The sequence below is a fragment of the Taudactylus pleione genome, unplaced genomic scaffold, assembly GCF_031769625.1.
Source record: "Taudactylus pleione unplaced genomic scaffold, aTauple2 ptg000085l, whole genome shotgun sequence".
NCBI classification, from domain to species: Eukaryota; Metazoa; Chordata; class Amphibia; order Anura; family Myobatrachidae; genus Taudactylus; species Taudactylus pleione.
The window spans coordinates 8695089-8721695 of record NW_028284487.1 but is presented as its reverse complement, the minus strand read 5'-3'; the positions used below and the strand labels follow the sequence as shown (position 1 = coordinate 8721695).

General features: G+C 47.3%; 1 protein-coding gene across 2 annotated transcripts in view; it reads left to right on the top strand.

The window, feature by feature from the left end:
• Positions 1-26607, top strand: part of PGGHG (protein-glucosylgalactosylhydroxylysine glucosidase) — a 106564-nt gene that overhangs the window by 39147 nt on the left and 40810 nt on the right. For both annotated transcript variants that reach the window (XM_088468367.1, XM_088468368.1), the window contains exons 3-6: positions 10909-11116; positions 19126-19552; positions 20534-20653; positions 24538-24669. In XM_088468367.1, coding sequence (XP_088324493.1) covers positions 10909-11116; positions 19126-19552; positions 20534-20653; positions 24538-24669 — 887 coding nt within the window. The remainder of the gene's footprint in view (positions 1-10908; positions 11117-19125; positions 19553-20533; positions 20654-24537; positions 24670-26607) is intronic.

Here is a 26607-nt window from a genome sequence, read left to right as displayed (position 1 = left end):
AGAGGGGGGATTAGGGTTAGGCACTTGGGGGGGAGGTTAGGCACCCCTAAGGGAAGGTTAGGGGGTAGGTTAGGTTAGTTCATACTTACCTGGGGACGATCGGGATTTCCAGCGCTGTCGGGCTGCCGCTGCCAGGATCTGTTCCACTGTCAGCCTGACGCTGCCGGGAATCGAAATGCGGCCGGCAGTATTACATAACGTTTCCCTTTGCTGAGCTCCCGCCGACTCTGCTGTCTTTCCTTCCGATGTATCACTACATGCACTTGCAGTGCGCTACTTCCTGACTATAGTGCCCATTTATCATTGTATATTTAAGGTATAATCTCAAATATTAAGTTTCCCCCGGATGTATTAAGGGGGTACCGCAGCAGGTATCTCCAATACCTGCTGTGATCCCTCCATTCCCGCAGGCAGCCACATCCTCCATAGGTTTCTATGGGGGATGCGATGCTGTCAAATTCACCAACATCCAGATTGTGATGCATTCCGGATATTATCCCCCACAGCTAACACCATCTGAAGATGGCGCTAGCCGCTGTAGCCTATGGGCTATGGCGGCTGTGCATGTGCAGTCAGCGTGGCTGCACATACGGAGCAGCCCCGGCAGCTCTCCGAGCACATCACAGGGACGGGCTTCTTTCAGAGCCTGTGTCCCTGCATGTGCCGGATGATACATCTAGGATCGCATATTGAGTGGTAATGTCATGCCCATATCGCATTGCAATAGCGATCATTAATAACTGGGGGCCAGAGTCCTCACGCTGCTCAGTTAACCTCTACTACCTCACAGTGGCCGGGACTACCCCACGCGTGGCTGCTCTGCCTAAGTGGAACACCTATAGGGTGCCATTATCAGCTGCACTGGGGCCACATTCTGGTTACCTATTAGCAGCACTGCACCAAGCCTGGGGCCAGTGTCCGGCAGCTTATTAACAGTAGCTGCACTGAGGTCACATTGATCGTCACCCGAAAGAGTAAACTGAGTACCTGGTCACATTACTTCCATAGCGGATAACCCAGCACGGCTCTCACAGCTGAGCCATTAACTTCAATCTTCATACCAGAGGCTATCAAGGATGTCAACTCCTTAACATCTTCTACACTGTGTCATTTTCAGGTGATTTTATATAAGTGGCTGCATTGATCTGGATTTATTGTTTGTTAAGATTGAGAGCTACCGAGGAGGAAATGTGCTATATAGAGGGGACAGTGAGAGCTATGGAGGGGGCAATGTGCTATATGGAGGGGACAGTGAGAGCTATGGAGGGGGAACTATGCTATATGTAGGGGACAGTGAGAGCTATGGAGGGGGTAATGTTCTATGTGGGGTGGACAGTGAGAGCTATGGAGGGGGCAATATGCTATATGTAGGGGACAGTGAGAGCTATGGAGGGGGAAATGTGCTTTGGGGAGGCGACAGTGAGAGCTATGGAGTGGGCATTGTGCTACTGTATAAGGAGGGAACAGTGAGAGCTATGGAGTGGGCATTGTGCTACTGTATAAGGAGGGAACAGTGAGAGCTATGGGGGGGGGCAATGTGCTATATGGAGGGAACAGTGACAGCTATGGATGGGGTAATGTGCTTTGGAGAGGGGACAATGGGAGCTATGGAGGGGCAGTGAGAGCTGTGGAGGGGCAATGTGCTATATGAAGGGGACAATGCGAGCTATGGAGGGGGCAATGTGATGTATGAAGGGGACAATGAGAGCTATGGAGGGGGCAATGTGCTATATTATTATTATAATTATCTTTTATTTATTTGGCACCACAAGGGTTCCGCAGCATCTTACAAAGTACAAAGTACAGAAACAGTACATAAACAGTTGAACAGAACAAGAAAACAGTGACATACAGTACAAGACATTGCAGGACAAGAACATGGTATATAAACATTTGGAGTATAGAGTAGATAACAATCTACGTAAAGGAAGGAAAAACACATGAGGGAAGAGGGCCCTGCTCGTGAGAGCTTACATTCTAAAGGGGAGGGGCAGTCAGACAGGGGTGACACAGATGGGGTAGGCAATAAGCATGGGACAGAGGGCAAGGATGACAGATGGGTGGATTCCTATTTTACAGTATGTGAAGAAGTAATTTATAATAATAATTGTATTTATATAGCGCTTTTCTCCCGCAGGACTCAAAGTCTCTTTTCAGACATCAGAATACATGGTACATTGTTCAAGGATTAGGTATTGCAGAAAATAGAAAACCACACAGAGATAATTAAAAGCAACCAGAATCTAAAGAGCACAATAAACATATTGCAGGGTTGGTGCAGACATTTTGCAAAATAACTTCCACGGTTTATATATTTCACCAACAAAAAGTACCAGATGAGGCAGCCATCTTGGGCACACTACGTAGGATTACCCTTGGTGGAATAGGTTATGCCTAGAAGAGATGACACAAAATGAGTCGTTGCAGCGTCCTAACGCTAGGAGTAGGGTCCCACCATAATAGTCAGGTCAATGTATTTTTCATCCCATCCACGAGTGTACCAGGTGAGGCAGCCATGTTGGGCACACTATGTAGGTTACCATGTGGGAGCCGTACAAGGACCCAAGGCATACATGGGAAAACTGATATGTGTGGCTGTATGATATACCCTTTGTGAATAGATCCATGTGAAGTACATACTGCCTAAGGAGGATGTACTTCATTGGAGGTATAGCACGCAGGCATATCATACAGTGGGGCGGAAGTACATGGTTCAAAACAGGGAGTAGCAAATACTGCAAACAGTGATGCAGTTTGGGCATGATGTATATGGGTGACTGAAACATTTGTAATATAATACACCCTGACTGAATAGATCCACGTGTTTGTTCATCCTGCTAAGAAATAACCATCCAGACAACACTCTGGGGCGCACTGTGTAGGTTACATCTGGCAGGGTGTGCAAGTAGCGGAAGTATAACATCCAGGCGAAGAGAAAATTAAAATAATGAATGAGAGGCTAAATACAAAGCTATAAAAAGGCCATCTTAAAAGAATAGCGAGAGCATTATAAGGTAAAAACTAGGGGTGTGCACCGACCACGTTTTGGTTTTGGATCTGGATCTTTCTTCGTGTTTTGGATCTGGATTGGTTTTGCCAAAACCACCCTTCGGTGTTTTGGTTTCTGGGTTTTGTGGTTTGGATCTGTATTTTTTTTTAAAAAAGCATAAAAACAGCTAAAATCACAGAATGTGTTGATTTTTCTGCTCCTATGCTATTATTAACCTCAAAAACCTTAATTTCCACTCATTTCCAGTTTATTCTGAACACCTCACACCTCACAATAGTGTTTTTATGTTCAAAAGGTTGCACCGAGGTAGATGGATGACTATGCTAAGCGACACGAGTGGGCGGCACAAACACGTGGCCCATCTAGGAGTGACACTGCAGTGGCAGACAGGATGGCAGTTTGAAAAACTAGGCCCCAACCAGTACATAATGCAAAGAAAAAAAAGAGGTGCAAGATAGAATTGTCCTTGGGCCCTCCCACCCACCCTTATGTTGTATAAACAGGACATGCACACTTTAACAAACCAATCATTTCAGCGCCAGGGTCTGCCACACGACTGTGGCTGAAATGATTGGTTCGTTTGGGCCCCCACAAAACAAGCTGGCAATTAATCTGGCCCTGCACAAACTGGCTCTACGGAGGCAAGATGTCGTCCTCATCCTCCTCATTCACCATTTCCTCACCCTCTTCAGTGTTGTGTACATCCTCATCCTCACAGAGTATTAATTCGTCCCCGCTGGAATCCACCACCACAGGTCCCTCTGTACGTTCTGGAGGCTGGTCTCCCTGGAAAAGTTGATAATTCATTTTTATGAACATCATCTTCTCCACATTTTGTGGAAGCAACCTCCTACGCCTTTTGCTGACAAGGTTCCCAGCTGCACTAAACACTCTTTCGTAGTGCACACTGGAGGGGGGGCAACTCAGGTAAAATAAAGCCAGTTTGTAGAGGGGCCTCCAAATTGCCTCTTTTTCCTGCCAGTACATGTACGGACTGTCTGACATGCCTACTTGGATGCTGTCACCGATGTAATCCTTTAACAGACAGACGCACGCTTGTCGCTGCTGCTTTGAGGATGCAGGTGCGGCTACAGCCCACACATTTCACAAAGACAGAAAAAAAAGAATTTTTTTATTGTTTGTGGAGCGCACTTTGAGGGTTACACCACCCTTTAACAGACAGACGCACGCTTGTCGCTGCTGCTTTGAGGACAGTATCATATGCAGTGACAGTAGACTTGTCAGAAATTGTTGGCACGTCCTTCAGTCCGGACCAGATGTCCAAACCGGCCCTTGACTTATGACACAGATGCACGCTTGTCGCTGCTGCTTTGAGGATGCAGGTGGAATCTAGACGGGATTTGGAACCGGGGACACACTACCTCCATCAATTGTCTAAATCCCACTGCACTAATGGCGGATACTGGACGCACGTCTAACACCAACATAGCAGTCAAGGCCTCAGTTATACATTTTGCTTCAGAATGACTGCTGTCGTACTTCATCCTCCTCGCTAAGGACTGTTGGAGGGTCAATTGTTTAGTAAAAGTAGTGGTGTTCCTACTTCCTCTCTGGGATGATGAACAACTCCCAGCAGCAGCACTAGGAGGAAGTGGTTCTTGATCTTTCCCTATTTTATTTTTATCGGAGAAAGTTTGGTCCTCCATTTATGTTATATTGATATATACGTGCGGCTAAGGCGCACACAAACACAGAAAATATTTTATTTTTGCTGGAGAGTAGTGCACTTTGTGGGTTACACCACCCTTTAAGAAATGAGCCAGCCGGCTCTTTACTTATGGGACACAGGCGCACGCTTGGTGCTGCTCCTTTGTTGATGCACGTGTGGCTACTGCGCACACAATTCACAAATACAAAAAAATATATTTTTTTATTTTGTTTGGAGTGTACTTTGGGGGTTACAGCACCCTTTAATGGACAAGCCAGCCGGCCCTTTACTTATGACACAGGCGCACGCTTGGCACTACTTTGTTGATGCACGTGCGGCTACTGCGCACACAATTCACAAACACAGAAAAATATATTTTTTTATTTTGTTTGGAGTCCCCTTTGGGGGTTACAGCACCATTTAACGGACAAGCCAGCCGGCCTTTTACTTATGGGACACAGACGCACGCTTGGCGCTGCTCCTTTGTTGATTCACGTGCAGCCACAGCCACAGCACCCCTGACGGACAGAGCACCCCCTGGACAACACTACAGCACCCCTTTAGGACTGGGACACTGCACAGGACTTTGGAGTGGACAACTGACTGCACAACACAATCCAGCCAGCCCCTATGGACTTTGAAGTAGTGGACACAGCCCCTATGGACAACAGCAGCACAGCGCAGCACAGCACAACACTACACTGCACTACACTACACTACAACACTACACTACACTACACAGCCCAGCCAGCCCTAACTCCCACCCTCCCTCTTCACTGTCCACAGCCGAGTGAGAAAATGGCGCAGACGCGGGTACCTTATATAGGTTCCAAAACCCGCGAGACCCGGAAGGCGGGATGATGACGTTTTGCCTCGATTTCGACTTTTCCCGCCTGACTCGGATCGGCCTCGGATTGGGGGGGCTCGGGGGGGTTCGGATATCAGAAATCCGAACCCGCTCTCCCCTAGTAAAAACCATGGTAAAGTTAATAAGAAATTAAAAATAACGTAAACTGTTACAGGTAACATGACTGTACCAAGCGTTTCCCTCGTTCGAGAGTGAGAGCTTGTCGCATCCAGAAGTTTGTTGAGTGCGATTGGGATGCAGCATGAGACTGCCCCCAAACCCAGTATAAGGGGAGGTTGGGGGGTGAATTGATGGCGTAGTGGTAGCATTCCAGAGCTGCAGTGTTTGAGAAATTGTTCCATTTTGGTTTAGAAGGTAGTCCAAATCCAGTTCAAACTCAGGTTCTAACTCCATGCTTCAGATGACATGCTTCAGATGACATGCTTATGATACAGGCTATAGTGGCAGGCCAAGCCTTTGCAGGCTCTTAAATGATTCCCCTTTGTAGGAGATGCTAGGTCAGCTGGTACAGGGGGAGGGAGTGTTTGAGCAATTTGTTCAACAAACTATTTAATGATGGGGGATGTTGCAGACCCACGATTGCAAAACAAACTTTCAAAACAGACTATTCTTACAATTAAAAGCATCAGTTATGGAAGATGGCATTCATATGGAGGGGACAGTGAGAGCTATGGAGGGGGCAATGTTCTATGTGGGGTGGACAGTGAGAGCTATGGAAGGGGCAATGTGCTATATGGAAGGGACAGTGAGAGTTATAGAGGGAAAAATGTGCTATATGGAGGGGACAATGAGAGCTATGGAGGGGAAAATGTGCTATATGGAGGGGACAATGAGAGCTATGGAGGGGAAAATTGTACTCGCCACAAATCATTGAGAACCACTGATTTAAAGGACAAAGGGCCTGATTCAGAGTTGGGAATAGAGAGAGATCTCTCTCTCAACTGATGATCTTGGTGAAACCATGCTGCACTGCAGGTGGGGCAGATTTAAAATGTGCAGAGAGATTTAGATTTGGGAGGGAGGTGTCCAAACTGACATCTAAAGTGCAGTGTAATAATAAAGCTGTGCTGTATATGTGGGCTACATGCAAAAGCAGTCAGTATTTACCTACATGCAAAAAAATTTATGTATTCACACCCCTTGCATTGCAACATGGTTTTCCCAGGTACACAGTTAAGTGCTATCTCTCTCTCTATTCCCAACTCTGAATCAGGCCCTAAGACCTCTATCAGCAAAGAAAATTAACAATTTAGGATAAATTCAGGTGCTGGTGTGGGTTGTTGTTCTAAAGCAGCTACTAAGTGACTGCAGTAGTAGTCAGCTCCAGTAAATATCAAAAAAACTCTATCAGGGCTGGTGTGCTCTACAAGGGGTATATATGGCCACTGAATACATATGCCGGTATCCTATTAGCAGCTCTAAAGTAGTGTTGCTAATGGATCATCACAGGGCTGTTTAATTAGCCCCGAAGTGCCACCCGATGCCGGCACTTATCGTGGATTTTTTTAGAAAAGTGCTTTATTTTTCTCCGCTGCACGTCGTCCGAAAAAAATTGGATATGCGGGGGGAGCTAATCAGTGAAAATTGGGGATTACTGGTGAAAAAATCCTGTTTTTTTTTCCCCCGAAAATATATCGGGGCTAATTGGATACCTGCCTCTTCACACAGCTGTTAAGTTTAGTTAGTGTATTTTCTCTCCTCACTGCTGATGATGTGGGAGTCAGAAGCCATATTCAAAAGTTTAAAAATATTACTTCATATTTATTTTAATAATTAGTCTTAAATTGATTAATTCAATATTGAAAACACCTAAAAAATTTGCCATCCATGATTCTAAATCCGTATTTCCCAAGTGGGCAGTACCGCCTTTATGAGTGGATGGGGTTACCTAAGGAAACAGAACATTGCATCGCTGCTATATAGCATACCAGGACTCTTCTTCCCTACAATGGCTTTTTCCTATTTTCAGCAAATGTTTAAAGCGATATATGCACGTCCAGCTAAAGTCTGCGTATGCACATCGTAGTCTGACTTGGCTTGTCCCCATTGCCGAGTTTAGCTGAGGTCATCCTGAGATGGCGGTGAAAAGCTATAGACACTGCAAAAGCTCCCATGCCCCTCCAAGCTACTTGAGAGACTTGTCTACACCTGCCTCACACACTTTCTTAACTCACACAACTTATTGGACCCTCTTCAGTCCGGCTTTCGTTCCCAACACTCCACAGAGACAGCACTGACTAAGGTAGTAAATGATCTGGTCACTGCCAAGGCTAAAGGCCATTACTCACTCCTAATTCTTCTAGATCTCTCTGCTGCTTTTGACACTGTTGACCACTCTCTTCTCATACAAACACTACAATCCCTATGTCTTAAGGACACAGGGCCTGATTCAGAGCCGCTCGCTATTTGCGAGCGCACGCTCTGAATCAGGGCGGGGAGTATTTATTTTCTTTTTTCCAGGCCTCTCGCTAAGCTGTGGGTTCCCACCCACAGCTAGTGCGAGCGGGCAGGAGATGGTCGCGATTATCGCGACCATCGGCATTGCGAGTAGACCCTATGACATCACGACCACGAGTGATGTCAGTAGGGACGCCCACAAATGGCAGGCATTCGGAAACGCCTCAGTTTGTTCAGCCACCCCCCCACCTGCCTACAAAATGGGGCGAGCTGTCGATCAACATCGACAGCCGCCCCGTTTTGCTGCGAGCTCCGGAGCGAGTGAAGATCTCACTCGCTACGGGGCTCACGCACGTGCGTTGAGCATGCCGCGCGTGCGCACTGGGCCACTATCGACCCGCTTGCGAGCGGGTCTGAATCAGGCCCACAGCTCTTTCTTGGTTCTCTTCCTACCTATCTGATCGCTCTTTTACTGTTCGTTTTTCTGATTCTGCCTCCTCTTTGCTACCTCTATCAGTTGGAGTACCTCAAGGCTCTGTGTTAGGTCCTCTACTATTCTCAATCTATACCACCTCTCTTGGCAAACTAATCCGCTCTTTTGGATTTCAGTACCATCTGTATGCGGATGATACTCAAATCTACCTATCTTCTCCAGATTTATCACCATCTGTATTGGTCCGTGTCACTGAATGTCTTTCTGCCATTTCATCTTGGATGTCATCCCACCACCTGAAACTTAATATTTCTAAAACAGAATTAATTATTTTTCCACCGGTCACTAACAGTTACCAACCTGATCTCTCTATCACTGTTGGTAAGTCGACAATCCACCCTACCCTACAAGCTCGCTGCCTTGGTGTCATCCTTGTCTCTGAACTGTCCTTTGTTCCCCACATTCAATCTGTCTCAAAATCATTACATACATCTAAAAAACATATGCAAAATTCGACCATATCTCACACAAGACACTGCAAAAACTGTAATCCATGCACTTATTATTTCCGCATTGACTATTGCAATAGCCTCCTTACTGGTCTTCCCAAAAACAGGCTACCGCCATTACAATCCATTATGAATGCAGCTGCAAGGCTTATCTTCCTTGCGAAATGTTCATCGTCTGCTGCCCCGCTCTGTCAGTCCCTCCATTGGTTGCCGGTTTTCTACCGTATTCAATACAAAATACTTTTACTTACACATAAGGCTATTAACCAAACCACACCAACATACTTCTCCGCTCAGCACAAAATCTTCCTCTCTCATCCCCACGCATTACTTGCTCCCATTCACGGTTATAGGACTTTTTTCGGGCTGCACCCACTCTATAGAATGCCTTACCATGCACAATCAGATTTTCCTCTAGTCTCCTATCCTTCAAGCGTTCCCTGAAAACTCACCTCTTCAGGCAAGCTTATCAGATTCCAGAACCTCCCACATAGCCTTCATAGCTTCCATATCTAATTACATCCCCATTCACAGTCCACACATAACCTCACACATTGTCTTTCTTTTACATCCTCCTGACATTTGGCCGACATTCCTGTGTGACTGGGTCATGCATCCCACCAAGAAACTGTGCATTCTGGATGGACTAAAATGCAATATATAGCACCTATCCTTGTGTATCAATGCCTATTTCCCTACAGATTATAAGCTTGCGAGCACGGGCTTCCTACCTACTGAATATGTCTGTCTGTTATTACCCAGTTTTGTTCTATTAATGCTTCCAATTAAAAAGCGCAACAGAATATGTTGCACTATATAAGAAACTTAATAAATAAAATGAATTAAAAAAGCTGTAATTGATGTACTCATTGGGGCTGATTTTGGGTAGAGAGGAATTCAAAAAGCAAGTAACTATGCACCTGGAACAAACCATGTTCCAATGCAAGGGGTGCAAAAACATTTAGCAATTTTGCAGGGTAAATACTGGCTGCTTTTGCATATAGTCCACAAATGCTGTATAGCTTAATTTATAAAATGCAATTTAGATTTTATGGACACGCCTATCAAATGTAAATCTCTCTGCACATTTTAAATATGCCCCCCTCTACCCTCCCCAAGGGGCAAAGGGCCTGACTCAGCCGTGTATGCAAATCCCGATATGACTGCAATTTTGTACGCAGCGTTTCTACGGAAATATGCTAATGACTCTGATGTCTTGTGCACAGAGACACCCAGCTACGGCATCTCACATCCGCCGCTTGCATACGAAAGACAAGACATCGGGAACATCGGTCACACATAAAACATCTGAGCAACCCTATGGTGTTTGAAATTGTTCATCTCACCAAAAACTCCAGGGCCTCTGCATATTTGTACCAATTGGCAGATGCTCATTAGGGCACGCCCTGAAAAAGGACCTGACACATCAGTGTTTCTCTAGCCTGATATGTGGACAACATTCATCAGACCTGACAGGCTGAAAATGTCTGTACAGAATTCCAACAGTCGGGTTCAGCAATGACGTGCCTCTTCTCAGCTCAATAACTGTTTAGTGTGTATGCTCGAAATCAGATGTTCACCAGGATCGTTTTTAAGGTCCAAAAATCTTTTGGCTTATCTGTTAGGTGTGTACCCAGTTGGAGGACCCTCTCCAAATACATTCTGGCCTAATTCTTAAGAGCAGCTGGGGATCGATGGTTAATCAAACAAATCCTTAACACAAACGTTAACCTAATAGGTAATAGCTATTAAGGTTATTTATATAAGATCTTACATTGCATATAATGATTTGAAAAGGGAGGCAGGCATTGCAGACAGTCAGCCTCTCTGACAGGAATAGTCAGTCACGGTTCCCAGTAGGGCCTCTCACAATGTGATGGAGGGTTAGATACTGCTGGAAATGTTTCATTAAAGGTTTGCTGATTGTGTTTACTGGTTTTTTAATAGCTATTCAGCTGTTGTACTTCCAAGTCTAACTCTTCATTCTATGACGTTTTGGTTTATTCCTCTGATGTCTTTTAGGTATATTTAGCCATATCGTCCGGTGCTCTTCATTTACAGCTACCCAGCATCTCTTTGCTCATCGTTCTCACAGACATTTCTTGGTTAATATTATAACCTTAACGCTCACAGAAGATTCCGGTCCTGTCACTGTCAACCTACAAGCACCATTTAAGGCAGAAAGCCAAGACCTGGATCTTCATATAGGCCCTGACTACCGTAATGCTAAGTAAGTACCAAGAGGCGCTGTAACCATGAGTTCCTTTTTCTAATAAATGTTCCAAACACTGGTGCAGTTTGCCACCTTGTGATTGAATACTGCTATGCCACATATCTGTTCTGACACCATCACATGAAGGATTGTTTAACCACTTACCTGGCACGTTCGTAAAGGATGCGACCGCAACCAGCTGGGCTTTAGCTGACACAGTCGCATCCCATGTAACCAGGGCCGGATTAAGGGCCGCATGGGCCTGGAGCTGAAAATGTTCAAGGGCCTATTATAAGAAGCAGGGTAGCTGTGACCAATGCTCTGTGGGTGTGGCCAGAGCTAAGTAGGTGTGTACAGCCCCGCTGTCTCCATAAATACAGAAAAATCATACTTTTGAGTGTAACCCAGAAATAATTGTTTAATAATTATGATTTCTACTTCAGGGTCCATAGGGTATCCACAGGATACCTTGGGGTATAGGTGTGACGTCAGTCGCAGGGCACCAAAGAGTTAAGCTTTCAGCCTCCCAGGATGCACTAGGTCCCCCTCCTATACCCCGCCCCCGGGCCAAGGCACCTCAGTTTAGTTTGGTGCCCGGCCGGAGTCGGGTGCACCTGTTGGAGTGGGGGCTAGAAGAGCCCCTGAAGCTTTTTCTTCATGCAGCTGTGGCTGCACATCTGGATGAACAGCATGGACAGTCAGTCCTGACGTCCATGCTGTCTTCCCTACACCCCGCCGGTACCAGAACGCCGGTACTGATCCGGGGATGCTGGTGGGCGTCTGGGGTCACAGCTAGCGGTGACCCCAGATGCTCCGGACCATGGCCGGATTCAAGGGGGACAGAGGTAAGCAGCGGGGTCCCGCGGTGGGTCCCCGCTGATCACATGGTCCTAAGTCCCCAGGCAGGGGGCTCCCTGGGGACTGGCTGCAGCGTGGAGCCAGGCGACCAACCTGCGCTTCCACTACCCCCTGGGACAGCGGACCGCAGCAGAGCGGTAGCGCTGCGGCGTCCCAGGGGTTAAATGCATGCAGGGGAGCGCGCCTTCCCTGTCTCACAGCCGGCGCCTCCCCCGCTGCACACAGCCCTCTCTGCACTGTGCTGACTGGTCCTGTGTCAGCGCTCCTCCCCCAGGCCAGCTTCTCTCTGCTCCTCGGCGGCCATCTTCTCTGCAACGCATGGTGAACGCTGCTGGAAGTCTGGAAGGAAGCATCGTGGTCTGGGTCCCCCCGCATACCTCTCCTCCGCTGTGGCTCAGGTCTGTGTATGCAGCGCTGTGTCCTACCAGGCCCTGTGTCTGTGTAGTTGAGTGATCAGCGCTGTTAGTGCAGGAATTGTTATTTCTCTGCATTGTATGTGACTGTGCTAGCGCTGCCTGTAACTTTTCTTCTCTAAACTGTCAGCTTTATTACTGTCCCTGTTCTTTCTGCTAAAGCCCTTGCGGTGCGGTGCTGCAGGGTGGTCTCTCGCCTATTTAATACTTAATTGGTGAGAGAGGTCACATACGTGGTGCCATCATGTCTGAAAGTGATTTTCCCCTCCGGCTACAGTGTACCACGTGCAAAGTACCGTTAGCGGAGGGGGAGGGTAGCGCGGAGGGCCTTTGCCGGCAGTGTTTGTCCATGGCGCGGCCTATTACGGTTACAGCACCGGTACAGGAGCTGCCCTGGGCTTGTTTCGCTCAGGCGTTAACAGCTTTAGTGGGCCAGTTAGCTCCGCAGCCCGCGTTTACTCCGATGGGTTTGTCCCAGCAGTCTGTGGTGTCGTCACCCATGCAGGGGTTCCCACGACAATTGGTGGTACCCCACAGTCTCCCTATTTCCCCGCTCCCGGGTTCTCAGGAGCCAGCGTGGGTTAACTCCCTGACGAGTTCTGTACAGCACTTGTCGGATGTGTTGCAAGGGGAGTCTGTGATGCGGCCTCATAAAAGGCCGGTGGCGTCTCTGTCCGCTCCTTATGAGGATGACGAAGGGACGTCTGATGATGGGGAGATTCTGGATCCTTACGATCAGGAACCTTTCCATACTAAGGACGCTGATGCTAAGTCCAAAGTATATATTCCTGGACTTATTCGGGCGGTCCGCACAGCCTTGGTGATTGAGGACGAAGTTCCCCCAGCGGCTAAATCTAAGTATGCCTTTTTCAAAGATGTGAAGGGCGATGCCACAGTCTTTCCTCTTTCGGGTCAGTTGGTGGACCATTTAGAGGAGGCGTGGAAACAACCTGGCAAAAGATACCAGCCGCAGAGACGCCTGGCGGTGGCTTATCCGTTCGCGGATAATTATTTTGCTAAGTGTGAATCCCCTCCACAGGTGGATTCTCACGTGACCCGTCTTGTCCGTAGTGCCACATTGCCGATGCCATCCATGTCCTCCCTTAAGGATGCTACGGACCGCAAGGTAGAAATCTGCCTGAAGTCCGCTTATTCCCTTGCAGGGGGGGCAGCACGGCCGGCTATGGCCATTTGCTGGGTTGCCAGAGCGATGGAGCGCTGGGCGGATTCATTAGAGGCTTCTTTTGAATCCGACTGTCCGGCCGAACAGGCGGAGTTGATTGGCAATCTCCGTGATTCGGCCACCTACATCAACGAGGCGGCTCTAGACATTAGTACTCTGGTGTCTAGAATTTCTTCAGCAGCGGTAGCTGCTCGTCGCACCTTGTGGCTGCGATCCTGGAAGGCGGACGCAGATCCAAGAAAGGTCTGGAAGCGTTGCCGTTTACCGGAGAAGTTCTCTTCGGTCCGGATCTGGATAAGATTGTGGCCACGCTGGCGGCAGCCAAATCTGCTTGTCTCCCGTCGGCCGCTGCTCCTTCTGGTTCTGGACCATCGTCCTTTCGGTCATCTAGGGCCCAGGGCAGGCCCAAACCACAGTCGTTTCCTCGACAGGCTGGCCCTAAGAAATCGGTCAAGCCCCGGAAACAGGCATGGAGTACCAGACGTCCGGCCCCCAAGCCAGATGACAAGCCTGCGGCCTGACGGTCCGGGTCTCCCCTTGGGGGATCCCAGGGTGGGAGGCCGCCTGCTGCAGTTCTCCCGGTGTTGGTCGTTCACTACGACAGACACTTGGGTTCTGGAGGTGGTCTCTCACGGGTACGCCCTCTCCTTCCGGCACAGACCCCCGGCTCGATTCTTCACCATGGGTCTACCATCAGACCGGAACAAGGCTGCGGAAGGTATTGCACACTATGCTCCAGGCTGGAGTTATAGTGCCTGTTCCATTCTCCCAGAGGGGCCAGGGTTTCTATTCAAATTTATTTTTGGTACAGAAACCCAATGGGTCATATCGTCCGATTCTCAACCTCAAAGCACTCAACAAGTCTTTGCGGGTCCCGAAGTTTCGGATGGAGACCCTACGGTCCATCATTCTGGCGCTGGAACCTGGGGACTACATGGTGTCATTGGACATACAGGACGCTATGGCGGTCATGGCGGCTTCTCTGCGGCTGCAGGGAGTCCGCATGTTGCCGTATTTGGACGACCTGTTATTGGTGGCAGGATCTCCAGAGCTCCTGTTACGCCACTTGGACCTGACCATTGCACTGCTGCAACGGCACGGCTGGCTAATCAACTGGCAGAAGTCCACTCTAATCCCGTCTCGGAGGATTCTGCATCTTGGAGCCTTATTGGACTCGGGACAGCAAAGGATCTTCGTGACGGAGGACAAGATCTCTGCTTTACAGTCAAGGGTGCGCAGTTGCCTGCACAGCCGCCGGGTGTCCTTACACTCGGCGATGAGGTTACTGGGCTCCATGGTGTCGGTGTTCGACATGGTGGAATACGCCCAGTTTCACTCCAGACCTCTGCAGCACCTGATCCTGTCCAAGTGGAACGGGCTGCCTCAGTCTCTGAAGTCCCAGACGATTGTGCTCACCCAGGAGGTTCGCCTGTCCCTTGCGTGGTGGTTACAGACGACCCACCTCAACAAGGGACGTCCGTTCTGGGTTCCAAATTGGGTCCTGTTGACAACGGACGCCAGTCTTCGGGGCTGGGGAGCAGTTTCGGGTCCACACTTGTTCCAGGGCAGGTGGACGCCGACAGAAGCGGAGCTTCCAATAAATATCTTGGAACTCCGTGCGGTCTTCAATGCTCTCCAGCAGGCACAGCGGTTTCTCCAGGGTCGCCCGGTGCAGGTCCAGTCGGACAACGCTACCACCGTGGCCTACATAAACAGGCAAGGAGGAACTCGCAGTCGGGCGGCTCTCGTAGAGGTCTCTCGGATCCTGGTTTGGGCGGAGCGCAATCTTCCGGCCATATCAGCGGTCTTCATCCCGGGAGTGCTAAATTGGGAGGCGGACTTTCTAAGTCGCCAGGACGTTCATCCGGGGGAATGGTCCCTGCACCCGGACGTTTTTCAACTACTGGTGGACAGGTGGGGTCTTCCAGAAATCGACCTCATGGCGTCCCGGCACAACAGCAAGTTGCCGGTGTACGGGTCTCGCACAAGAGACGAAGGGGCGTCTCTGGTGGATGCTCTGTCCGTCCGGTGGACGTTCCGGTTCGCATACCTGTTCCCTCCGGTCTCCCTTCTTCCACTGGTAATCCGGAAATTCAAACAGGAAGGAGGGACGCTCCTGTTGATAGCTCCCGCGTGGCCCAGACGGCACTGGTTCTCAGACCTTCAGGGTCTGTCCGTGGACAGTCCTCTGCGGTTGCCGCTACGACCGGACCTTCTGTCTCAGGGTCCTTGCCTTCACCCGGACCTGACTCGGCTGTCTTTGACGGCGTGGCTGTTGAGACGACCATGCTGAGGTCCCGGGGGTTTTCCAGCTCTGTGGTGCGTACCATGTTACGAGCTCGGAAACCGTCTTCCGCGAGGATATACCATCTCGTGTGGCATACGTTCTTCCAGTGGTGTCGACCGAGAGGTTATGCACCGCGGGAGTTTCGTCTGTCTCGGATTCTCGCCTTCCTGCAAGCGGGACTAGATCATGGGCTTCGCCTTGCTTCTTTGAAGATACAGGTTTCGGCCCTATCTGTCTGGTTTCACCGTAGGATTGCTACAATCCCGGATGTGCGCACCTTTATGCAGGGTGTTCTCCGCATTCAGCCGCCCTTTGTTCCACCTGTGGCGCCTTGGGATTTGGCTGTGGTCCTGAGGGCTCTCCAAGGACCGCCGTTTGAACCACTGGGCTCAGTGGATCTTAAATGGCTAACAGCTAAGACTGTTTTCCTTCTGGCCATTGCTTCGGCCAGACGTGTTTCTGAGTTAGGGGCTCTTTCTTGTAGACCCCCTTTCTTGGTTTTTTATGGGAACAGGGCAGTGCTCCGCACTCGGCCCGAGTTTCTTCCCAAAGTTGTTTCCCAGTTTCATGTTAACGAGGAAATAGTTGTTCCGGCCTTTAACTCACCGGGTCTTTCCGTGGGTGAGGCCTCTTTGGATGTTGTGCGGGCCTTAAGGACTTATGTTGACCGCACTTCTTTGTTTAGGAAGTCGGACGCTTTGTTTGTCCTCTATGGCTTCCGTAAAAAGGGTTGGCCTGCTTCAAAGCAAACTTTGGCAGCCTGGATCCGTATGGCTATTTCTGAAGCTTATCTTCATGAAGGCCTACCGGTCCCTCCTTCTCTGAAGGCTCATTCCACTAGGTCTGTGGGTCCTTCGTGGGCAGCTCGACGTGGTGCCTCGGCAGTTCAGATCTGCAAGGCTGCTACGTGGTCTTCTGTCCATACCTTCGTGAGGTATTACAGGTTTGACACCTTCGCCTCTCAGGATGCTTCCTTCGGGCGGCGGATTCTCCTTTCTGCACAGGAGCGTCCCCACCCTTAAAGGATACTGCTTTGGGACATCCCCAAGGTATCCTGTGGATACCCTATGGACCCTGAAGTAGAAAATATGAGATATGGTAAGAACTTACCCTTGTTATCTCTATTTCTACGAAGTCCATAGGGTTCCACAGGACTCCCGCCCTGTCGCACCTGTGCTGCAGATGGGCTTTGCTCTGGTCACCGGTTTTCCGTCTCCCTCTGGTGAGAATGTGATTCTTGTATGTGTCCAGATCTTTGTTCTCTCTCTTCCTTCTCCTCCTCCGGCCTATGGCTTGGTAACTAACTGAGGTGCCTTGGCCCGGGGGCGGGGTATAGGAGGGGGACCTAGTGCATCCTGGGAGGCTGAAAGCTTAACTCTTTGGTGCCCTGCGACTGACGTCACACCTATACCCCAAGGTATCCTGTGGAACCCTATGGACTTCGTAGAAATAGAGATAACAAGGGTAAGTTCTTACCATATCTCATATTTTATGGCAACTTTGTGGCCAGCTAGGCAGCTGGTCGTCATCATCTTGCCATGATGATGGGCCTATTTTTATGTTGAGGCCTGGAGCTGTAGCTCCATCCGCCCCATTATTAATCTGGCCCTGCATGTAACGAGGCCGTCCTGCCGCGTCCCCATTCTGTTATGGAGGAAATCCATTTCTGTACATGTGCAGAACAGATCTCTGCCTCCTGCTTCGTTTCACCCGGGGAGTGAAATCGTGGTCTGTGGGCCTGATTCAGCAGTGTATGTTAGTGCACTGCTTAACGCACATTCCCAATGTTTGAGAATCTGCTCAGACGCATGACCCATTCTGCGCAGGTGCAGAACGGGTATGCGATCCAGCTCGCAGGCTGGCAGCAGACTGTCAGTGATTGACAATCTGCAGCCGTTTGTGGGCGGGGAGGGAGCAGCGATGCTCTCCGTTTCCTGAAACAGAGGCGTGTCGCCGCCGTTGGGGGGGAGGGAAGAGACCAGCATCTCCTTCGGCTGACAGAGATTTCCTGGCCTCTTCCTCTCAACTACGGCGACCAGCTGCGTGACCCCATGGGTCACGTTAGCCGGCCAATGTTACACAGATTATACGATGCTGCGTTGGACAACGCAGCTCAGACCAAGTAATGTACAGGGGGCACAATGCTTCCTGCTGCATTACCATATCTGCAAGAATCACAATTTCAAAGCTGCCTGCGTGCATACATCATATATCTATAGCCTGCGTGCATACATCATATATCTATAGCCTGCGTGCATACATCATATATCTATAGCCTACGTGCATACATCATATATCTATAGCCTGCGTGCATACATCATATATCTATAGCCTGCGTGCATACATCATATATCTATAGCCTACGTGCATACATCATATATCTATAGCCTACGTGCATACATCATATATCTATAGCCTACGTGCATATATCTATAGCCTACGTGCATACATCATATATCTATAGCCTGCGTGCAGCTTTGCAATTGGGATCCTTGCTGAATCAGGCCCTGTGACTTTGCTTTGCTTTGCGAATGTCACTCTAGTGCACCATATACCCAAAAGTGTGAGGATGGGAACACAGCTCCCCCCCGAGCACTAGTATGCTGATCAGACCCCCCTGCTCCACGCTCTGCTGCGTCCTCCAATAAGGTGTGGGGGCGGGGGGAGATGAAGGTGTTAATGGGGGGGTAATTTTTTGGCACTGGTGGTAAGGGGTAGGTTATACCCAACAAAAAGGATTTTTTGCTGGGGGGGGGGAATATGGGTGGGGGGGGTCTGGGGGTCATTGACACCTGGGGTGGGGATGGGGAATCTGCCACTGGGATCTATTACCTGGGCTTGTTTACCATTAGGGGGCTGGGGGGGTGATGGTAGATTTATGATTGGTACAGTATGTATTTCTCTATAATGTATGTTTGCTGTGTGTTCAGCATAGGTGTGTTTATAATGCAAACCAAAGCTGCTGATTATCTGCATGTTTCCATTAGTACATAATGTTCATTTCTGGGTAGCGTGCAGATTCTTTGCTTTATATTTTTTGCACAAACTACATTGTGACAACATAAACAATAAAATACATAGAATTAACATTTGCATTTTGAAGTCTTTTACGTGCTACAATATTACATACAGTTTGCTGCATCTTAAATCAGTTTGTTGTTGCAGATTTACAAAACCAATACATGAGAACTCAGAGTAAAAATCTCTTACCTTACATTATTCTGATGATGCATAAGGGATTACTGTAGGGATTTATCACCTCTATAATGGTGCACTGTTTTTGTAGGTACATCTATGGGAGCACGCTAATCCCAGAGGTTACAACTTGTCCGCTGAAGTCTGTCCACATGATCTACACCCCAGTCCCTCAAAGTCTCACCCTCTCCTCTGATCAGGAGACCTGGGTGTTCCTGACAGCAGTGTCAGAAACCGAGATGGATGTGAAAGAAAAATTTGACGAAGGCCTTGCCCTAGTGGATGAGAAGCAGCTTCTGTCTTCACATAAGACAGCATGGGCACAGTTATGGGAAGGGTGCTGGGTGGAAGTGGAAGGTTCATTGGCTCTCAGACAGGCTGTCTATGGATGCCTGTATTATCTAATAAGCTCCCTACCACCTTTAGGATCGAATGAGGAATTCAATGGAATAAGTCCTGGAGGCCTATCTAATGGCCAGTGCAATGAAGATTACTGGGGACATGTTTTCTGGGATCAGGTAAGTTTAGTTGTGCAGCTAAATAAATAATATAACTTAGCAGGATGCCAAGGTAATGCAATAATACATTTTATTACATTATTTTTTTTTCCATAAATGAGTTTTATTCTGATGTGAATGGCCAAATTTTCTCTGTAAAGCGATGCGGAATATGTGTGCGTTATATAAATAACTGGTAATAATAAGTCTTGTACTAACAGGTGCTGTATATGCTCCTTTATCACAGTAGTTACTAGCATCCAATATCCTTTTAAACTTCTCTGATGATCATGAAAACAGACATTATAAGGCATCATATAGCAAGACGAACATAGCGTTCAGGAGAACTGTGTGTGACTCCCATGTCTGCAGTAAAACCTATTCCACGGGATACACTAACAGAGACATACCATTCTGTTCACTTGTTTTATAATGTCCCCTGTAGTACCCTATGTATAGCATGGCCAACCCCTTCTGGAGTGTATATATGTATATATATATATATATATATATAATGATAATAATAATATACCTGTATAGTGTTAGTGACAGTGGGGGACTGGGATCAGGGACTTGCTGCCGGCGGCACATTGTTGCAGTCAGTTATCAGATTATAGTGATGCCGGCAGTGATTACTGGGATACTGATAAGTACAGGTATATGCTTTTGGGGTGGATATATTGGGTTTATTATGAATCTGACACGGGCAGTTATAGATACTTTAAGGAGCTCTGATTGTACTTACTAGCAGAAGGCAATGGCAATAATGAAATATAATTAGGGACCTTACAGAATTCTTTACTTAAATAGAAGCTAAATCTAAACCAATTTAAGGAATGCAAATGTCAGACATGTTACCTGCATTAAATAATTGTTTAGATCATTTACTATGGTAGGTGCTACACCTCTATCAGTATGTCACACATGGACTGTTCTTTGTGCAAAGCAAATGGGTAAATGTTGTTGAAAATGAACCTTATCTTTGTCTGTATTGCACACAAGGACACGTGGATATATCCCAATATTCTGCTGTTTTACCCTGAGTTGGCACGTCATATTCTTAAATACCGGATTCGGACATTAGGTGGAGCAATGCAAAATGCCAAGCAGCAAGGATACAAAGTAGGTAATGAGAATATTTACTAAAAAAAAAATGTTTGTTTCTGATTTTAGATATTTAGATAGTGAACTTGATGCTAATAAGTTTTTGGCAAAAAATACATGACATCAGTGGTTAGGGCCGTAACTAGCTATGGGTGACCGGTGCTGTTGCACAGAGCGCAGAGGCTCTGTGGGCAGCATAGTGCCCCCTTCCGTCCCTTGGTCCAGGCTAGCAGGGTGGCATGGATTGCTGCTGCAGGACCCGCGGATCATCCTGTGGACTCCAGACAGGCATCATGCACAGTATATGCAGCCAATTGGGCGTCCTGATCAGTGCTGCATTTAACGGAGTAGCCGGTCACGCCCCCTTCTGCGCAACATAATGACATCATGTGACGTCATGATGTTGTGCGATCAGTGGGCGGAGCCGGCACAGGGCACAACCTGTTACGGCTCTGTCAGTGGCTGAAAAGTTTTAATGTGGTGGACAAAAAAATTCAGATAAAAACTTTGGACCTCATTCAGAGTCTCTCACTAGCGCTGTGCACTCGCAAGCGTCCCGATGGTTTGCATACGTGCATGCTCATGCTTCGTTCTGCTCGTGCGCGAACTACTCTGTGCAATCGCAGGCCGCTCGCTCACCCAGCAAAGGCAGCCCAGTGAAATAAGTGACAGGAGAGGCCGTTTGTGGCTGGTAACAAGGGCAGGACATTAATAATGGGGGAGTGGAGGTGCGAACGCAGGTGTGCCTGAGTGTTTCAACGCCGTTTTGGAGGCGTGCATAATGAAAGGCTGCGTCATAGTACACGTCACATGCCTGTTTTTTACACTGAAGTCCTCGCAGTGCTTGCGGTAGGGTAAGGCAACCACAAGCGCTGCGATCGCTTCCGATTGTCCTCGATGTACCAATGTTTTAATACACTTCCTGGAGATGACGTGTGCTGGTGGGTGGCTCTGCCTGTGCGATTGGGCGTACGCTGGCCGCTCGCTAAGACATGGTGGGCATGCTTATGCCTTGGCGAGCGATCGCTTCCCATGGCGTCACTTTGACAAATTTGCATACGCTGAGGGCGAGCAATCACATCTAGCGAGAGACTCTGAATAAGGTCCTTTATTCTTAACACATAGATTGCAGCTAATGTAAGCAAATAATATAAATATAACATGGAGATAAGCACGATTTTCAAATGCTAATCCAATATGCTGTATTTGTGAAGAACAACATTCCAGCATAATATGAAATATATGTTGTTTGTTTTGTATTTTTTTTTACTGCAGTATGGGACCATAAGGTAAATTGTCTCCCTTGTTTAGTGGTCCATAACTCCCAAAAGTATATGACCATATTGTCCATGCCCCAATAATCTTAACCATGGCACAATTTAGTTTTGTTGTGCTCACTGATCCCTAAACCCTGCAGTCCCCCAGTAAAATCCACCACCTCCAGCGAGCGAGTTGCAGTCTGTGTGTACTGGCTACACTGGCAGTGGACCTCCCATGGGAAGCAGTATCTGCTAACCATACACATGACTGGCAGTCCCAGGGGGAGGTGTTTTCTCCCCCTGGGACTGCCAATCCGGAACGCAATTAACAGAGAGCATGCTTCCACTGAGAAGCCACTCCCCTGTCTTGCGATCAGCCTTACTTGGCTCCTATGGGCTGCAGCTGATGCAGTGCCTAGAAATCGGGCTTGTGTGCATGCGCCAGTATCCCGGTGTTTGTTAGGAGCCGTCACTGTTCATGACTATTAATGAGAATGTGAAATTGCCATATACTGGCAGGAAGTCTATCCTGCCTATTTGTATGACCCAGATCGCTGATTCAGAGTCGCATGCTGCTGCAACCGTGTTAGCATCTTTTGCCATAGTCATGTCTGTTTCTTTATACTAACATAAATGCTTCCTATGCTATACAAGTGTGCGCCCACTTTTTACACCAGTCCCATGCTAGGTCTCCTTCAGAGTATGGCCTCCAATTTACTGGATGAAGTACCTAAGTTTACAACCACTCATATGACACACCGGCAACACTCCCATAACCCACCCATCAGATGGAAGATACATGCACAGTTGCAAAATATAACTTGGTGCCAATCTTGGGACAGGGCATGAAGCCTTCCTGGAGAGCAGGAAGACTGGAGTCTGCACAGTAGCACACTCCTCTTTCACCAACCACCCTCACTACAAACTTCTCCATGTTACAAAAACATTTGATTTCAGGTTTTCTGTAGCAACCTGTAAAATCAATGTTAAACACATGAAAAGGCATCAACATATCACATGACATTAGCTTGGCCTTCTAATACCCCTTTTCCACCAAAAATCCCGGGTCTGACCCAGGATTTGGAACATGGGTCAGACCCGGGATTTACCCCATTTTCATTGCAGTGTCGACTCGGGAATATTTACTCTATCAATGATAACATTTATTTTTTTTAATGACTTAGGGGTCTAGTTACTAAGCAGTGTTAGGAGACAGAGGGAAAAGTGATAAGAAAGTGATAAGGTGCCAGCCAATCAGCTCCCAACTGTCATCTCACAGGCTGTGTTTGAAAAATGACAGTTAGGAGCTGATTGGCTGGCACCTTATCACTTTCTTATCACTTTTCCCTCTGTCCCCTAACACTGCTTAGTAACTAGACCCCTTAGATTAAGAAACAGACTCGAACTGTCCTGGAGCAACTTTGTAAACATCAGTTATACATTTTAAGTTCCATCCAACACAGGTTCAGTTCCTGGGCTATATCCTTTCACCTCCGTCCTACAAATGGATCCCAGCAAGATCCAGGATGTAGTTGATTGGCCGACCCCTAGAAATATCGGAGGGATTCAAAGAATTGCTCCTCTATCACTTAGATAACTGAGAAGAGATCACCATTTATTTGGTCCCCAGAGCTGAGAAAGTTTTATCTGATATTTCAGAATGTAGAAATCCATAAAATTATTATTAAGAGTTGTAAACAGAGGCATAGATAGAAACAATGTCAGATTACAGTGTTCCAATGCTTCTCAGCCTGTCTCTACTGCTTACATGGGTTGCTGTGGCATTGCTTAGCTTCTCTGATACCCAAGTGCTTTACATTCCTATCACGGCTGCCTGCACCATGGACTTATTGCCTGTTATAGTGTTAGCAATAGGCATTTTGCTCTGAATCAGCTGGAAGTCTGCTCGTTCTGAGTCCTTGCTCGCTGTGACTCTTCTGCTTGTTCTGTCTAGTCCTTGTCTGAAACTGTTAAAGATATCTTTGTGTTGCGATTATCCTTGTCTGTTGCCTGCCCTTAAGATCCTGGCAGCCGCTTTCCCCAATTTTAGGTTATATATATCTGATTACGTTTGATATTTGTTTAATTTGTTCTTCTGATTGTATACATGGGGCCAAATGTAGTAGGGTGAGAGCTTAGAAAATGTGAGAGTAAACTCTAACACTTTTTAAACTCAGCCAATGTAATAGAGTCCAAGAACATGCAAACTCACATGTTTTTCAGACTCAAAAAACTCTCATGATTAATCTCTCATCCAGATGTTTCCCCACTTTGAAGATACAACTCGACCAATGTATTAGTGTGAGAGATTACTGCTAAACTCACATTTTCTAACTCTCGCCACATTTGGCCCCTGGTATTTTCTTGTTCTCAACACAGAGATCTAGGGGGAGATGTATCAATACATAAAAGGATGACAAGGGAAGAAGTTGGCCATAGCAACCAATCTGCTTCTACTGTAGCTATCATTTATCAAATATATACTTATATATTAGTATAGTATATGATTGGTTGCTATGGGCAACTTCTCCACCTCTCTTCAGAAGGTTTAGATTAGAATGTACTTTTTGGGTAACCTATCTGTTATTCTCAATGGTAAATGAACCTTCACAGAAATGTCCTGTAATGTCCTTTCTCATTTAGGGTGCAAAGTTCCCCTGGGAAAGTGCTGTAACGGGACGTGACGTTTGTCCTGAGGAAATATATAGAGCACAGGAAATTCACATTAATGGAGATGTTTTGATGGCATTTAAACAATACTATTACATGACTAAGGTACATATTACATGGTTCTATTAATAATTTCATCAGTAAAATATTGTTGAACAATTATTGCACTATATATTTTTTAGGGCTTTAGTCGATTTAAAGAGAATTCCCACTGCAGATCAACATCTATCCTTACTGTTCTCCTCCTTATCCTCCTTACCATGTCTGTAGACTGGACTGAGGGATGTGGTACGTAATGTCCACAGTCAGACTACTGACACTCTTATTTTAGCCTAACCCTAATTGCAGCCTAACTCTAATTTCACGCGTTAGCATTTTGACATTCATAATGTCGACAGGTTGAACATATCGACATTATGTCAGTGTACACATGTTAAATGTCGACATTCAGACCATGCTGACATTTTGGAGTTGACATTTTGAATGCCGACATGCTGCTGACTACATCCCTGGACAACAAAAATTAGCAAATTGGGATTTATCATTTGCAAAGTGTAATAACCGGAATAGAATACAGAATGATGGCTGTCCATTTCAGTAAATGTTTGCAGGTAGCAGTGTCTGGAGAATTCAAGCTTCAGAATTCTCTCAGGATTTGGAGGGTTTGCCCCAGTGGGCCCTCACCAATATAAGGGGTTCATGGCATAGCTGCATCGTACCATGGGGGTCATTCAGACCCGCTCGCGAGCGCAGGATGCTCGCAAGCGGGTCGATGTTCCCCCACTGCACATGCGCACGACGGAGGGAGCTCCGTCGTGCGCAAGCGCGAGACCCGGCGAGAGACGGGCTCTCCATCGCTCCGGGTCTCGCACCAAAGGGGGCGTGCTGTCGATGTTGATTGACAGCACGCCCCCTTTGGTGGGCGTGCCGGGGGCGTGCCTCCCAGACGGAGGCGTTCCAATGGGAACGCCTACCGTCTGAAGCCGGCCCCACTGACATCACTAGTGATGTCAGTGGGAGTGATTTTGGCTCTGTAGACTAGTCAGGATAGAGGGAAAGATGAATGCAGCATTGTACAGAGACATCCTGTATGAAAACCTGCTCCAGAGCGCTCTTGACCTCAGACTGGGGCGACGGTTCATCTTTCAGCAGGACAACGATCCTAAGTACACAGCCAAGATATCAAAGGAGTGGCTTCAGGACAACTCTGTGAATGTCCTTGAGTGGCCCAGCCAGAGCCCAGACTTGATTCCGATTGAACATGTCTGGAGAGATCTGAAAATGGCTGTGCACCGACGCTTCCCATCCAACCTGATGGAGCTTGAGAGGTGCTGCGAAGAGGAATGGGCGAAACTTCTTTTCCTTTTATCTTTGATATAATACATTCATTGTTGAAAGGTAGCACCCCCTGCTCCATACTTGATTCTATCTGAATAGTTGAAATAATCGGTTATATAAGGGGATAATCATTATATATGTAATTTTCTTGATCTGTATGACATACAAATACCTGTGCAGGTGATGTAATTTCTTTCATCATTAAATACCAAAGATAGGTGCTTGTGGCATCATATTCAAAAAGACTTGAGGCTGTAATTGCTGCCAAAGGTGCATCAACAAAGTATTGAGCAAAGGCTGTGAATACTTATGTACATGTGATTTCTTTAGGGTTTTTTTTTTAAATTAAATTAGCAAAAATCTCAAAAAAACTTTTTACACGTTGTCATTATGGGGTATTGTGTGTAGAATTTTGAGGACAAAAATTAATGTATTCCATCTTGGAATAAGGCTGTACACATAACAAAATGTGGAAAAAGTTAAGCGCTGTGAATACTTTCCGGATGCACTGTAAAACCCCTTGATAATTGGGCCCCTTTGTCTGCTGGTATGAGCCAGTGATCTAAGTAAATAACTGCACAGCCATGGAAATCAGTATTCTGTGGCTATGGATCACTGAGTGTAAGATAACCATGTGCACCTTCCAGTTCTCATACATAATTACAGGTGCGGCCCACACCTGGAAAAAGACAAATACTAATTAGC